The 14503-nt window shown below is 38.2% G+C and overlaps 1 protein-coding gene and 1 gene segment (V, D, J or C); one reads left to right on the top strand and one right to left on the bottom strand.

The window, feature by feature from the left end:
* The first annotated feature begins 7650 nt into the window (after positions 1 to 7650).
* On the top strand, positions 7651 to 8175 carry LOC121523506. The segment is given in 2 exon segments: positions 7651 to 7748; positions 7856 to 8175. Coding segments are annotated over 2 exon segments (372 nt in total).
* Positions 8176 to 8653: 478 nt separating this feature from the next.
* LOC121524119 (gastrula zinc finger protein XlCGF57.1-like) lies at positions 8654 to 14355 on the bottom strand. 3 transcript variants are annotated; one of them, XM_041809335.1, is made up of 4 exons: positions 14136 to 14355; positions 13738 to 13917; positions 12954 to 13049; positions 8654 to 11040 (listed from the first exon to the last, which is right to left on the bottom strand). In XM_041809335.1, the coding sequence occupies exons 1-4, from the start codon at positions 14350 to 14352 to the stop codon at positions 9407 to 9409; spliced, it is 2127 nt and encodes a 708-aa protein (XP_041665269.1). In that variant the 5' UTR covers positions 14353 to 14355; the 3' UTR covers positions 8654 to 9406. The 3 variants fall into 3 exon arrangements, with proteins under 3 accessions (XP_041665269.1, XP_041665267.1, XP_041665268.1); XM_041809333.1 differs by lacking the exon at positions 12954 to 13049; XM_041809334.1 differs by lacking the exons at positions 13738 to 13917; positions 14136 to 14355 and adding an exon at positions 13149 to 13227.
* Between the last annotated feature and the right edge of the window lie 148 nt (positions 14356 to 14503).

Here is a 14503-nt window from a genome sequence, read left to right as displayed (position 1 = left end):
ATGCATAATCACAGAGCAACTGGTAAAAGCTGTATTATACTCTACTCTACGCAACTGCAGCACAAAGGTTTCTGCCCTAAGATTTTACTGGGCCCCTGACAAACTCGGTGAATGGACCCCTCCCCAGTTTTGATTTCTTGATAAGATCAATACATGTGTTTTGGATCAGTAGCATTGGTTTTACCGTCCTGTCACTTCAATCAGGGGCTGATTGTTGGGTCTGGCGTTGAACTTTTTTATTTGCACCTCTTAACAATTCAGCCTATTTTTGCCACTTTCACAACTTTGCCAAATTTAAAAGCTTTTCATCACTTTTTCTGCCTAATTGCAACCTTTATCCTTTTTTTTGACAACAGTTTGTTGCCTTTGTTAATTTTTTTCAATGTTTAACCAATATTTGCCAATGCCATTTTTGCATCTTTTAACAAATTTTTGCATTTCCTTTTCTAAGCCGTTTTTGCAACTATTAACCCCTTTTCACCACTTTTTGTGCCTGTTTATACAATTTCCACCCATATTTTACTTCTGCTTAACCCACTTTTGCCATTTCTATCCCTTTTTGATTCTGTTTTAAGAAAATGGGTTGAGACGTTGAAGAAAGCTAAAACTATGTCATGAATATGTAAATAAATAATTTGTTGCTTTGAAAAGAGTGGGCGTTGTCCAGGTATAAAAATATAATATCACAGTTATCACAGCTTAAATTTACAATGGACCATGATCTTTTGATGACCTCCATGGGCCTCCCATTTAGCCGGGCCCAAGAAAGTTCTCCCCTTTATCCCCCTTATGGTTGGCCTTGCTGGTTTGAGATTAGCCTGTATTAGAGGTTAAACTCTCTACTTAAGCCTAAAATTTGCCTAATGTGGCAAAAATGTATTCATTTAGTAAGTGGGAAAAGCTGATAAAGAGTGGTGCTGCCAGCAAGTTGCCCTCTGCAAGCACACAGTGAAAAAATGAAGGGGGGGACAAGTGAGAAATGACTTAATACTGGGTTTCTTTGGACTTCTATTTTGATGCTGAGTTATGAAAACTGGTGGCCTGTGCAATAAACAGTTATCTGTTTTTTTTTATACCAGTTTTATATTGAGGTATAAAAATGTGGTTTTATTGCAAATATAATGTAAACAGTATATAAATCTTACGTAAAGTTTCTTGACTGAATTTATTTGATGCACAGTCAATAATATAAAGTGTCTCCAAAGTTTGTTATAATAGGTAGAAGAAACAGCAGCTTCAACTTGAGCTGACTAGTGCTTTTATTTTGAAGGCACAAACACATATGGTTCTCAGTTTTATTGTGGTACACTTGACTAGTTTGGGACATTTTGTTGTGACAACGTTTACCGTAAACGCCCCTAAAGCCCTGCTGTTCCCCGACATCATTTGAAGGGTTTAGGGGAACATGTGTCACTGTTTCCAGCATCTGTGTCAGCAGACATGTTGTTACACCCCTGTCTGTCAGGACATGTCTGCACATGTTACTGCGTTTCATGAAATTAACTCTGTTTATGTCAACTGACAGTGCTGCTCAAGACAAACATGATAACTAACTAAACAAATATATAAATGAATACATTTTTGAAAGTGATACTTACGTTTGACATTTACTAAAAAAAGATTTAAGTGAAAATAAAATTTGCAAATGAATAATAATGTACTTTTCAGTCATGATGTTTTGTGTTAATGTTAGTTAAGGTTGGTTAAGGGACAGCCCTTTAATGTCTGACTTTGTGCTGAGGATGCAGCAACAGCTCATACTTTGGTTGTTTGTGGACTGGATGGCTTGAAGCCACAAACTCAGGACCCCATCATCCTCCAAGTCCACAAAAGACCTGTAGAGAAAACTCCATCACTGTCCCCCCCCCTCCCTGAAGAGCCTTAAATTCATTCTCAGAAAAACAGCAAATAATAATAAAAGTGTCCTGAGGGTCCAAGGTCTTGTTGACGAAGCAGTGACAGTAGGTTAAAGATTAAAGGGTGTCAAAAATGGGTTACAAGTGGAGATTAAAGTGGAATAAAAGGGCTCCTATAATGCAAAAAGTTCGTAAAAATATGTGAAAAAATTGTGAAAACCCATTTAATGTGGCTACAAGTGTCATAAAAGGGCACAAATGAGTAAAGAGTGGCAAAATGGTGCAAAAAAGGTCAGATAGAATAGTGAAAAGGGGTTAAAGAGTGGGAAAAATTGGTTAAAAGTGGCATAAATATTGCAAAAATGGTAGGATAAAGAAGATAAAAGGGGTTTAAGAGTGACAAAAAGGGGCAAAAATGTTACGAAAATGGTCAGATAAAGTAGTGAAAAGGGTTAATAATTGAAAAAAAATGGCAAAAATTGGTTAAAAGTGGCAGAAATGTTACAAAATGGTAGGATAAAGAAGTGAAAAGGGGTTAAAGAGTGGCAGAAATGGGTAGAGTGGAAATAGTAGCTCAAGGAGCAAAGCATTAATGAAAAGTGCTTAAAAAGTGGCATTAATAAATCATTTCAACATCAGAATCCAATAAAAGCATGACACAGTTTTTGGCTTCAGAATGAAGTAACTGTTAGCCAGGATGCTAGCACCAATGCTAACGATACAGCACACATGCACTGATATCATTACTGACAACTGGGGAGGAGGGCCCATCCTCTGGTTTGTCAGGGCCCTGGTTTATTTTTTGTGAAGGCCTGTTGATGACTACCACTGATGTATTGGAACTTGAAGCGTCGCCCATTTCTTCATGGAAGATTTCCCCACCACCCACCCCTGACTCTACTTTAGACAAAGGGGGCACTTGAAGCCCTTGTTTCCACTTGATCATGGAGGTGAGTCATCCAGAAGTGCAGTCATTCCTATGGCACATGATATCTGGTGTGACTGCATAACTCTCGTCTCTCCTGTGGATTAATTGCATTGATCATGATTAACTAAGATTCACAATTGCAATTAAGAGCAGAAATTCTGAGACCAATCATGATTAAACATTTCAATCTTTTGACAGTCCAAATACAGAGGTATTTTTAACTAAAAAGTTGGAAGTCATGATTTGATTTTTAAAAATGGGCAACTTTAAACACACAAGCAAACATAAATGAGTTAGCTTAGCTTAGCTTGTTGGCCAACTCGTTAGATATTTCTCAAACTATGCTGCATTCGGGACAGGACAACATATTCACTTTTTTTTTTTTTACATAAAGTATAGGTCCTGTATTTGTCTCAATAATTATCACATACACCAAACCACACATTAGTGAAAAATGACAATACTGACCTCTCCCCTTGGCTACAGGTAGTTTCTATCAGGTGCAGATGAAAGGTACATTTCCTTGCATTGGACACTAGAAGGCGTCATCTGTATATTTACAAATATATGAACTCAGTTACATACATATGTAGAATCCAGGCTTGAAGGTTAGAAATGAGGCTAGGCCACTGTTTGTCTTCATCTTGGTTGGTTCTCACATCCAGCTAATGGAGGCTTGCCACATTAGGTCATTGCACACAAACAGCTGCACCGACTCTCACTAAGGTGTGTCCCATCAGTAGAATTATGTTCTAATTTTCCCTGACAGTTACAGGTCAATGCCAAAGAGGTATTTTGATTCCAATTATGGAACACAGAGCACTGACTCTTTCTGCCAAATATCTGCTTTACTCATATCCAGGGCATAGGACATGTTTCATACCCTTGCAGACAACACCCCACAGATGGTGTTTGGGGAAGACAGAGCCTTTGAAAAAAAGGTCAGATGATGATAAGATGAGCTTTCTGTCTGTCACATTAATAACAGAAACAAAACGTGATGGAATGGGCGTGCACCACCCTGAGGGTGATGTGACCAGTTTCATAGAGGTTTTGTCAGTGGCACTCTCTACAAATTGCACTTACATCTATGAAATTTGGTATGCATTGGCATCATGCTATCAGTCTTGGTCAGTGAGTCTTGGTGAATATAATTTGGCTTTTTTTTTTTTTTTTTTTGCAAAAAATACAAAACAAACTCCTTGGTGTCAAAGTGAAAACAGATTTCTACAAAGTCATGTCATTATGGAATAAGTGACTGCATGAATATCCATCCCTTTTAAAGTGACTGACCTAATTTAACAGAGGTCTAGTCAAGTGGTGCCAATAGTCTCACAGTTAGCAAAATGGGTATCAACTGAGTGCAGTGAATGTGTCTCTCTGTGATTGTAATATAGACACTTATGCCAAAAATGGGTTAAGGCACTCAGTGTTCACTCAGTGTTCACTATCCGATAGATTTCAATGTGGTTAGCCACTTTTCATGACTCAGACATGCAGCAAACCCAGTTGTGCACAATGGTGCAAGGGTACTTTCAGTGGTGCTTGCAGCCCCAGTATTGAGATCACAGTTATTAAACATGATCACTGATTTTTCATCTGTATGTTCAAACAATAAGGCCTGAGTAAAAGGCTGAGAAGCAGCCACAGTTTTCTAACATAAAGTGTTAAAAATGTCTTGGCTGAGGCGCAGGTGGTCTAGTAGTTTAAAGCGTGCACCATGTCCATCCCTGTTTCCGGTTCTTTCCACTGTCCTCCGTCTTCCACTGTCAATAAAGGCATAAAAAGGCCAAAAATAAATATTAAAAAAAAAAATGTCTTGGTTTGATAAATTTAACAAGGTTCCAAAGAGGAGAGGTTGATGTATACTAAAGTAAATTATTGCATGTCAATAAAACAAATGAACCACTCTTCATTTGACTAGCTGATTGTCATATCTTGCAGTGATTTAAGCTATTGCACATATCTCAGGAAAACAATCTTTTTTACTGAAAAATGAGCTTTAGAAACATACAGTTGCAACACAACACTGCATGCCCTGCAAGAGTTAGAGAGGAAAGCAGAAAGGGAGATTTGAGATGATGTCACCCATGACCTGATGATTGAAACAATTCAAATAAAACAGCGTGAGCAAATGGCTTTGAGATTTGTGACTGTTGATTTGTGAAGAATCTGAAGAAAGCTTTGCAAACTGACTTCAATAACGGAATAACTGCCCTGGAAAGAACTTCAAAATAAAAGCATTATTTGAGAATGAGGGTAATCCTGTCTTTGAAAATAACAGATGCTGCTTTTATTTCAAAATGCCTTTCAGAAGTCCACCATACCTTGCATTCTTTCTTGCTGTTCATATTTTCACTCATGATGTGTAACTTGAACCTGCGGCAAGGGCCTCTTGTAACTCTCCCTCTGAGCCCCTCATAACTATTTGAGTTAGATCCCCACACTTAAGAGCATCAGAGGGACAAAATTTTTAAGTATTTGCTAGTTTCTACATCAGGTCACCCTTTGTTGGATTAATAATGCCACTTATTACAGTGCCACACATAAAAACTTACAAAAAGAGATGACACCTGATGAATTAACAAACAAATACATGTAAACCAACATGCATGACAGATTAAAACTTATTCCCACTGGGCCTTGGACTCTGACAAGTTGTAATGAAGATACATCAACATTTTTCTGATGTATTACATGTGAAATACTCAATTTTAAATACTGATGGGTTTCCCCCCACACATAATGCTTGTTGTATAAATCTTTTACATACACACAAAAAAGCATTTGCTAGTTTCTCTATGATTTTTGTGTCTTTTCAGGAGGTAACTCCAGCTGAATGTATAACCACAATTAGAGAGGTATCTCCACAGTGTTACATCTCATGTTGCTGAGGCAAATTCATAACTTATACAGGACTAAATGTTACTGAAGCTCTCTGATTTCATCCCAATCACCTTCATTGTCTTTGATCTCATATTTAGAAAAGTCCTAAGTATTGACCTCAGTCTCTGGTTGTAAATGCCTTTCTGGTTCAGAGTTCTCACTTCTTTCTGGCCCTCCACAATCCTCTCCCCCAGCTCCTGTTTCTGCCTCTCCCATTCCCTCTGCTTGGTTTTGAAGAGGCTCTGACGTTTGACCACCAACACACATGTGAGCTCTTAACTCAAAAAGGCGAGCAAACCTTTGGTCACAAACACGGCAGGTGTATGGTTTCTCCCCTCTGTGATGTTCCATGTGAAGTCTTAGGTAAGGCTGTCTGTTGAAATGTTTATTGCAGTAAGAGCAGCTGAAAGGTTTCTCTCCTGTGTGAACTCTCATATGTGGTATCAAATAACACTTCCGAATGAATGTTTTACCACACTCAGAGCAGCTGAAAGGTTGCTCTCCTCTGTGATTTGCCATATGAGTGGTCAGACCAGACTATGTTAAATCTTTTATCACACTCAGAGCAGCTGAAGGGTTTCTCTCCTGTGTGAATTCTCATGTGTGTGGTCATTCTTTTCTTTTGGCTAAATCTTTTGCCACACTCAGAACAGGTAAATGGTTTTTCCTTGGCATGAACCACCATGTGTTTTTCTAAAGGTGTTAAATCTTGTCTGGCAAGGGTCTTGTCACACCCCCCTTAGCCTGTACAGACTGGGATCCTTCAGGACTGATACTAGTCTGGACATGTTCACAGAGGCTGAGAGATTAAATCGGGTTATGTTAGGAGTACTACACAGCTTAACACTGACCCAGGATTTTAACTAGTGTTAAACGTTTATATTTAACCATCATACAAAGGCCATCAGGGAGATTTTAGGATTCGGAAATCAAACTTATATTGTTATCAGGTCGAGAGATAGTTATGGGTAATACTCTGCTGTATGTGAATGTGAACATTAGCTAAAAGCTCAGCTCCGTGAAGCACTGCTATGTATTTCCAGAAGAAGAAAAACAAACCTAAAAGATCTTGAAATCTGAACATTTTTCACCCACATGGTAAGGAAACTCAACGCTTAATACTTTTCTGGTATTACTCTTCTACTACATGATATGAAACATGATAACTACTAAGCAAGCAACAGGTCTAACAACCCGGAAACGAAAGCACCATTTCCTGAACACCCATCTGGCCTTCAGAATAAAAGTAGAGAATCAAATACCAAACACTTTATTTACCATATGAAACGATCTGAAGTGATCCATTTCGTCATTTACTAATAAAATTATTTGCCTATTTAGAACACTCAATAACGGCTTGGTCACAAAAAAGAAGAGTGCAAACGCCTGACAGATGTGATGTTTTTTTCCTAAAGATGGTCAGCACTGTCACATGATGCAATGCGGAGAGATCAATTACTCTGAAAGGAGGTAACAGTGGTCACATCAGAGAAGGCTTCTACATCTATGGGTCTTGTAAAATATAAATGGAACTAAATTCATGTTTCACCTCCTCTTTTAGACCAGTGAACATGGCAACAGACAAGTTTCAGTTCTAAAGATGAGAAGATAGAAGTGTCATTTTGTTCCTCTACTTTAAAATGTTTCCGATTTACTACTTAATGGTTTTTATTGTTTTACAATATTTAAGATATTCTTCTCTACTTGTGTGAACTTGGTTATAGATGTTACAGAGATGGTTTATATAGGTAGTTAAATAACATCTAAGAAAACTTAAGTTCTACAAGAGCTATAAAGAGTTTGCCTGTAATTTGACTGAAGTAGTGCATACTGTACAGAAATAAAACATGGAAGCATAAAATGCGGACATTTTAAAACTTTCACTTTCTTTCCTGAGCCCCTTATCAACAGCATGATTCCCCAAGTATCTGGGAGAGTTTATAGTCCTGACACTTGAACACTGGACGACTGACAGCTGTCCTTCATCTCAACACAACACACACAAATCCTCCTCCTCATCACAAACATGACTCTGATCTGTGTCCTCATCTGGACTCTCCTCTGCTGCTGCTTCACTGGTAAAGTCCAGACAATCTAACTCCTCTCCTCTATCAACATCTGTCCCTATGAAATGAAGACCACAAAACCATAACAAAGCTTTGCGTTTTTGTTTCTGTATCCTCAGAGTCCAGAGGACAGGTCACAGTGACTCAGCCTGCAGCAGTGAGATCTGCTCTGGGAGCCTCCGTCACCATCCCATGTAGGACCAGTGTTAATGTTCATGCTAATGATTTGGGCTGGTACCAACAGAAAGATGGGGAAATCCCTAGGCTGTTTATTTATCGTATAAGCACTCGAACACCAGGGATTCCAGGTCATTTTTCAGGCAGTGGATCAGACCCTGGCTTCACTCTGACCATCAGTGGAGTCCAGGTTGAAGATGCAGCAGTTTACTACTGTCAGAGTTTACATTACATCAACAATGACGACGTGTTAGCACAGTGAAGAGCTGTAAAAAACCTCCCTCAGTCGGACTGACTGTTGCAGCTTAAAGTTTCTGCACAGACTGACACACTTAACTGAGAGAACACATATCTGGCCTCAAACTGGGCTTAAAAACCTGTGGTGTGGCAGCTTTACACGCATACATGTTGTTCACATGTCAGATTTTCCCTGTTACCTCACATTCCTTGTAGGTTTTACCCAGCTGTCTAAAATCATTTGTATCAGCCCAAATTGTGAGTAAACACTTAATCACTGCATTGGACAAACTTGAACCTTTTGCAGTCATTGTTTCAAAAGTCTGTTTGCATGAGCAACTGCCTGAAGTCCACCTCTTTCAGTTGTGCTAGGGCCTAGGAAGTGTATCAAGCTTGAACATAAAATAAAGCACTCAAACTTGAGAAAAAACCCATAAAAATTAAAGAATTTAAATCAACATGAAGCAGTTCTTTAAATACTTTTCTGTGAAGTATAGGCTAAATCAGAAAATTGACAGGATGTAATCACATGAGCTTTATGTGAAAACAAATCACAAGAAGGATAAATGTTTATAACATTAGATGATGTGAGAAAAGAGATTTTGTACATTTTAAAATAAATGTGTTTATCTTCATTTTGTTAAGTTTCAAATGATCACAATAAGGAAATCATTTCCAAATAATTTACAAACATATTCACAATTAAAATGAGAATACAAAAAGGACTAAAGAGCAGAAAAAATGTGTCCTTTTTAAATCTCTTTTAGTGTAATCAAGCACATTTTTATGTGTACAGTTCACATTTTTAAGTTACATTGTTTTTTAGTCTTGTTTTAAGACTTATAAAAATGGTGAAAATACTATACAACTTAATGTCAAAAATTTGAGAGAGTAAGTTTTACTTATGTACACCGCCAGTCTCAGGTTCAGAGCAGTCTGTTATGACCAGGGGTGGAAAGTAACTTGTTACATATACTCAGATATTTTCTTGTTGTTATTACACATTAAGGACAGGTCATATTTCCAAGTGAAAGCCCCTTGGGTATCAAAAGTAGCTAGTCAGTACTCAGTACTTTGAGTAAATTTTAAATTACTTATTTTTACTTGAGTACTAGACTTACAGATCAGAACTTTTACTTCTACTCAAGTAAATTTAAATCAGAGTAAATGTACTTTTACTTGAGTACAATAGTCTGGTCCTTTTTCCACCTCTGGTTATGACTTTAGTCTCTGGTTGAAAATATCTCTTTGGACCATCAAGAAGGCGTCTCTTCTGTGTGACCTCTCATATGTTGTATCAATTTAGTTTTGATACCAAATCTTTTACCACACTCTGAGCAGCCAAAAGGTTTCTCTTCTGAGTGGATTCTCATGTGTTTGGTCATACAATCTTGTTGGGTAAATCTTTCACCACACTCAGGGCAGATGAAGGGTTTCTCTCCTGTGTGAGTTCTCATATGATCTATAAGGTGACCTTCTTGATTAAAATTCTTACCACAGTCAGGGCATCTATGTGATTTACTGTCATTGTCTAGTCTATTATCTTCAATGTTTTCTTTTTTAGACTCTGTCCAATCATCAACACTATGTTCAGGTTTGACATCTGTTGTTGGTTGTAAATTCCTATCTGGATCTGAGATCCCAGCATGATCAAATCCTTCACAGTCCTCTTGTTCTGCTCCTGATTGTGCTTCCATGTTCTCCTCTGCATGGTTTCCATTGAGTTCTAGTGGCTTACTGCTAAGACACTTGTGATTTCTTAACGTACTATGCCAAGAGAATCTTTGGTCACACACACTGCAGTGTAATGGCTTCTCCCCTCTGTGATGTGCCATGTGAAGTGTCAGATACAGCTTTTGTTTAAATTTTTTGTTGCACTCAGAACAGCAGAAGGGTTTCTCTCCTGAGTGAATTTTCATGTGTCTATTCATACTTCCTTGCTGGGTAAATCGTTTACCGCACTCACTGCAGCTAAAAGGTTTTTCTCCTGTATGACTTCTCATATGTTGTGTCAGCTGACCTTTAAGGCTAAATATTTTACCACACTCAGAGCAGCCAAACGGTTTCTCTTTAGTGTGTACAGCCATATGTTTGATCAAACTTCCTTGCTGGGTAAATCTTTTACCACAAACAACACAGCAAAATGGTTTCTGTCCACTGTGAACCAACATATGTGTGGTCAGATTTCCTTTTTGGTTAAAGTTCTTACCACACTCGGAGCAGCTGAAAGGTTTCTCTCCTGTGTGAATTCTCATATGTTGCGTCAGATGAGCTTTTCTGTTAAATCTCTGACCACATTCAGAGCAGCTGAAGAGTTGCTCTCCTCTGTGATTTACCATATGAGCTGTCAGACTTGACTTAAACTTAAATAGTTTTCCACACTCAGGGCAACTATGGGATTTCTTATCAGTCTTTGGTTTCTTATGTTTGATGCTTTCCTCTGAATTTAAACCTGACTGATGTTCTCTTGTCTCCTTCCATTCATCACTGTCATCAGTCTCAGGGTCAGAAGACCCTTCAATTGTGACCTCAATCTCTGATTGTAAATGTCTCTCTGGATCTGAGTTTCTGGCCTGGTCTGATCCTCCACAGTCCTCTCCATCAGCTCCTGTTTCCATTTGTCCAATTTGTATTTGATGAAGCTGTGAAAACTGAGGTTTCTCTTCATCATCTTCACTCTTCACAGGGGCTGGACTGAACCTAAACTTTATTATATCAGTTTCTTCATGCCCTTCAAGCTGCTCTCCTTTCTGGCTGCTCCACAGTTCCTCCTGTTCCTCTTTAATGTGCTGAGGCTTCATGTCCTCCTGATCCAGACCTGGGCTCCACTCCTGCTCCTCAGGTGGCTCTTCTTTACACACTAACAGCTGCTGGACATCTGCAGGAAAGACTGAAATAAAGAAGGGCACATTAAGGGGAATCCTCCTTCAAAGGACCATTATTTTCTATACATTTTTGGAAATATCATTAACATGGGGTTCAAAACACTCTGAATGTCAGTAGTTTTAATAATAGTTGGTTTCTTAAATCAATGATCATGTCTTTTGTTTTTTTTAACATGTGAATGAAGAAAAGACAAGTCAAATCAAGCCACAAGATCATCCACCACAGCAAAATTCTCTTTTGGCTAGAAACACTTACCTGACACATCAGACTGTTTCACATATATATGGCCTGAAACACATCTGGGCAATTACCCACAGACAGTTTTTTTAAAAAAGAATACAAACAAAAAAATAGCCCAACAACCTCTTGAGGTTATAGTACAAATGCTCTGTCTGTCACATTCATTATGGTCCAATCAGAGCAGTAAGTAGGCTGTGTCCGATTATACTGGTGATGGACTACATTACACACAAGCATGTGGACATTAACCGTAAAGAGGCTGAGGGCTAGCGGTGCTAGTGTCACCCATAATCAGCACACCAACCTCACGCTGTTTACTTGCTGGTGCTGTGATCCAATTCAAAATAAATGAAGCTTAATTTGGACTGTTTTATGAGAGAGTTTTTAACTTTGGAGCAGCAGCTTGACACCCTAACCCACCATCATGCCTGTTAAATTTTGTTTGAAGTTAGATTAATTCTGTTTAATGTGCTGTAATGCAAACTACTACAAAACAAACTCCTTTAATGTACAAACCAACTTGGCAATAAACAGATTCTGTTTTAGTCAAAGCTTCAAGCATGGATCCTTCTCATGGTTGGTGTTAAAGTTAGGAAAAAAGATATTTATTTTTCATAAAATCTGATTTAATCAATTTAGGTTATTTTAAATCATCCAGTAAACATTACATTTAAAATATTAAAGAAAGATATAAATACAAAACTGAGAGGAACAGATTAGATTTAGATTTTCAGCAGCTCTTTTTAAGTCATATCATGTGTTTTCTGCTTTAAAGACACAACCATATTGAAAGAAGGAATCCACTGCATGATACTTATGTAGACTTATTAGTGTTTTTTGAACTCTGGTGCATGCATTTCTACAACAACCCATAAAGAAAGATCTGCTGAAAGTTTTTTCATGATTTAACTACACTAATATTATGTTATCTAGTGTTCTTTACAGTAGGCTTCATAGGCTTTATCTTTATAAATCTGCTTTTTTATAAGTTCATGAACCTGCCTATTTTAGGTAAAGGCATCTGATAATTTAGAGGGGTGAACAGTTATAACCAAGCTAAGTTACATAACCAAGGTTATGTAGGAGAATGCTTAAACTGAATAATTGCATACAAGTACTTCATTTTGTATAAATAAATGTATTTTCACCATGGTTTCATTCAATATAATAGGTTAAGTCAGGCACATTATACCATCACTCTAAAGGCAATAATGTGTTTCTATTTTCATGAAACCATGCTATACTGTTATAAGGAGCTAGCTGCAGCTAACCTGGTGCTGTGTATAACTTTTACAGTAAACACGTTTCCAGAAAAAGAAAGAAAACAGACCTGAAAGATTTTCACACCTGGACATTTTACAAACATCCAAGGGTTGAAAAGGGAGAAGAAAAGTCAATTCTGAACACTTTCCCAGGACTACTCTGCCTTAAAAGGAAGATGAAACATAGTGACTATGCTCAGTGAGAAAGACCATTCAAGACCTGGAAATAAAAAAGCTCTTTCTGTACACATCTGGCCTTCAAAATAAAAGCTGAGAGCCACATGCCATATGCTGTGTGGACTTTATGAAACAAATCAACAGAAAATGACCTGACAACATTTCCCATACTCAGCAATGTGACAGTCAGATGAGAGCTGACAAGTAAGAAAATATGATATTAAGGTCAGTTTATTACCAAAGCTGCCATGAAAGGAGAGAAAACTCTTGTTGAGTTGAAGGTCTTGATTGGTGGAGTGGGATAGCGCTGTCAGGCTGGGGGTCATGTGACTCACTGCAGCGAGAGAAAAATGAATTATGTACTTTCCAAAGCACATTTGTACTGAGAAAGTTTACAGCGTGTTTTGCACTAGCCTCTGATAAACTGACATACATAAGAGCAGAAGATAACATGAGGTTTTTAACCTCACTCTGCTCCGGTCTGATCCATTATGCACAGACAGGAGGTCAGTGCCCTTCTCTGTCATTCACTGTGCTGCTCCAGCCAAAAGTTGTCAGGGAGGAGAGGCCAGCTTTTCATTTTATTAAAAAAAAAAAAAAAATCATATTATCAATAACATTAAGGGTGTTCTCGAGGTTTGCTGTGGGAGAGGTTTAACATGGTTGCCTTATCATTGATGAGCCACATTTTAAGCCTGAATATAAATGGACTAATCTGATGTTTGCTCGTCCTAAATGAAACTTTGTAAATTTGACCACAGTTCAAAAACAATGTTACAGCGAAATTACCTTGCTGGTGTGAAAATTTGCAGTGACCCTAACATGATAAAAAAAGGAATTTATTCACATGAAATAAAAAAAAAAAGGTCTCATGTATAAAGGCCTTAAATTTCACTGGTATCCAATGTTTCACTTCCCTCACTTAAATCAGTAACCATGACAACATACAGGAATCTCTGTATAATCATGACATCAGACAAGTTTCAGTGCTAAAGATACTAATGTCATGAATGGATTTTTACCTGTGACAGGTAAAGGGCTCTGAGAGTCCTCACCAGGGTCCAGCGGGGTCTTCCTTCTAACCCCGGACCGTTCTTCCCGTTTCCCTGAGGCCTCGGTCACTGTTGTTTCTCTGTTATAACCGAGGCGAACCGTAGGGGCCCAGTCTTCATCCTCTTCATCATAAACAGCACTTGGGCAGCCTAAATAAAACAACAAATGATGATGACCTGACGGTGACGGCTAACAGTGGTAGCTAGCAAGCTAGCGATGCTAACAATGACTGATCAGTGGTTAACTAGCTAAAAACAAGCTTTACTTGATTAAATTATATTAGTTTTAGGAAATACTGACACTATTGTCTGTATTTATTTGGATCATAGCAACATAATTGTTAAGGAACTAAACATTTCAGTCCTACCTTTAACAAAGTGGTCACTGCAGACTCGAGCATTGACAGACTCCGCTCCTCTGGACTTCAGACGGAGGTTTCTAATCCAAGTCTGTCGCCGTTTTTCAGTCAGCTGTTTATATTTTTCACTTCTATGAGTCACAACTTTCGGGACTCGAAAGAAGCTCTTGTTTTTTTCTCTGTTTGAACGGTTGGAACAGCCGAAGACGGCACAAAACTTCGGCATGTTAACAGCGTTTCACTATAGGAATCACTTCCGGTCCCCCCCATCTGTGAGTCTTCCGTCCGACGTGACGTCATGTTTTAAGACCCTCACTGGTCTGCAAACGACAATTTCAGGATTTCTGTTGTTTTACACATAAAAAAATGATGATTTT

This window comes from Cheilinus undulatus, linkage group 16 (assembly GCF_018320785.1).
Source record: "Cheilinus undulatus linkage group 16, ASM1832078v1, whole genome shotgun sequence".
NCBI lineage: Eukaryota > Metazoa > Chordata > Actinopteri > Labriformes > Labridae > Cheilinus > Cheilinus undulatus.
This window is presented reverse-complemented; position numbering and strand designations above follow the sequence as displayed.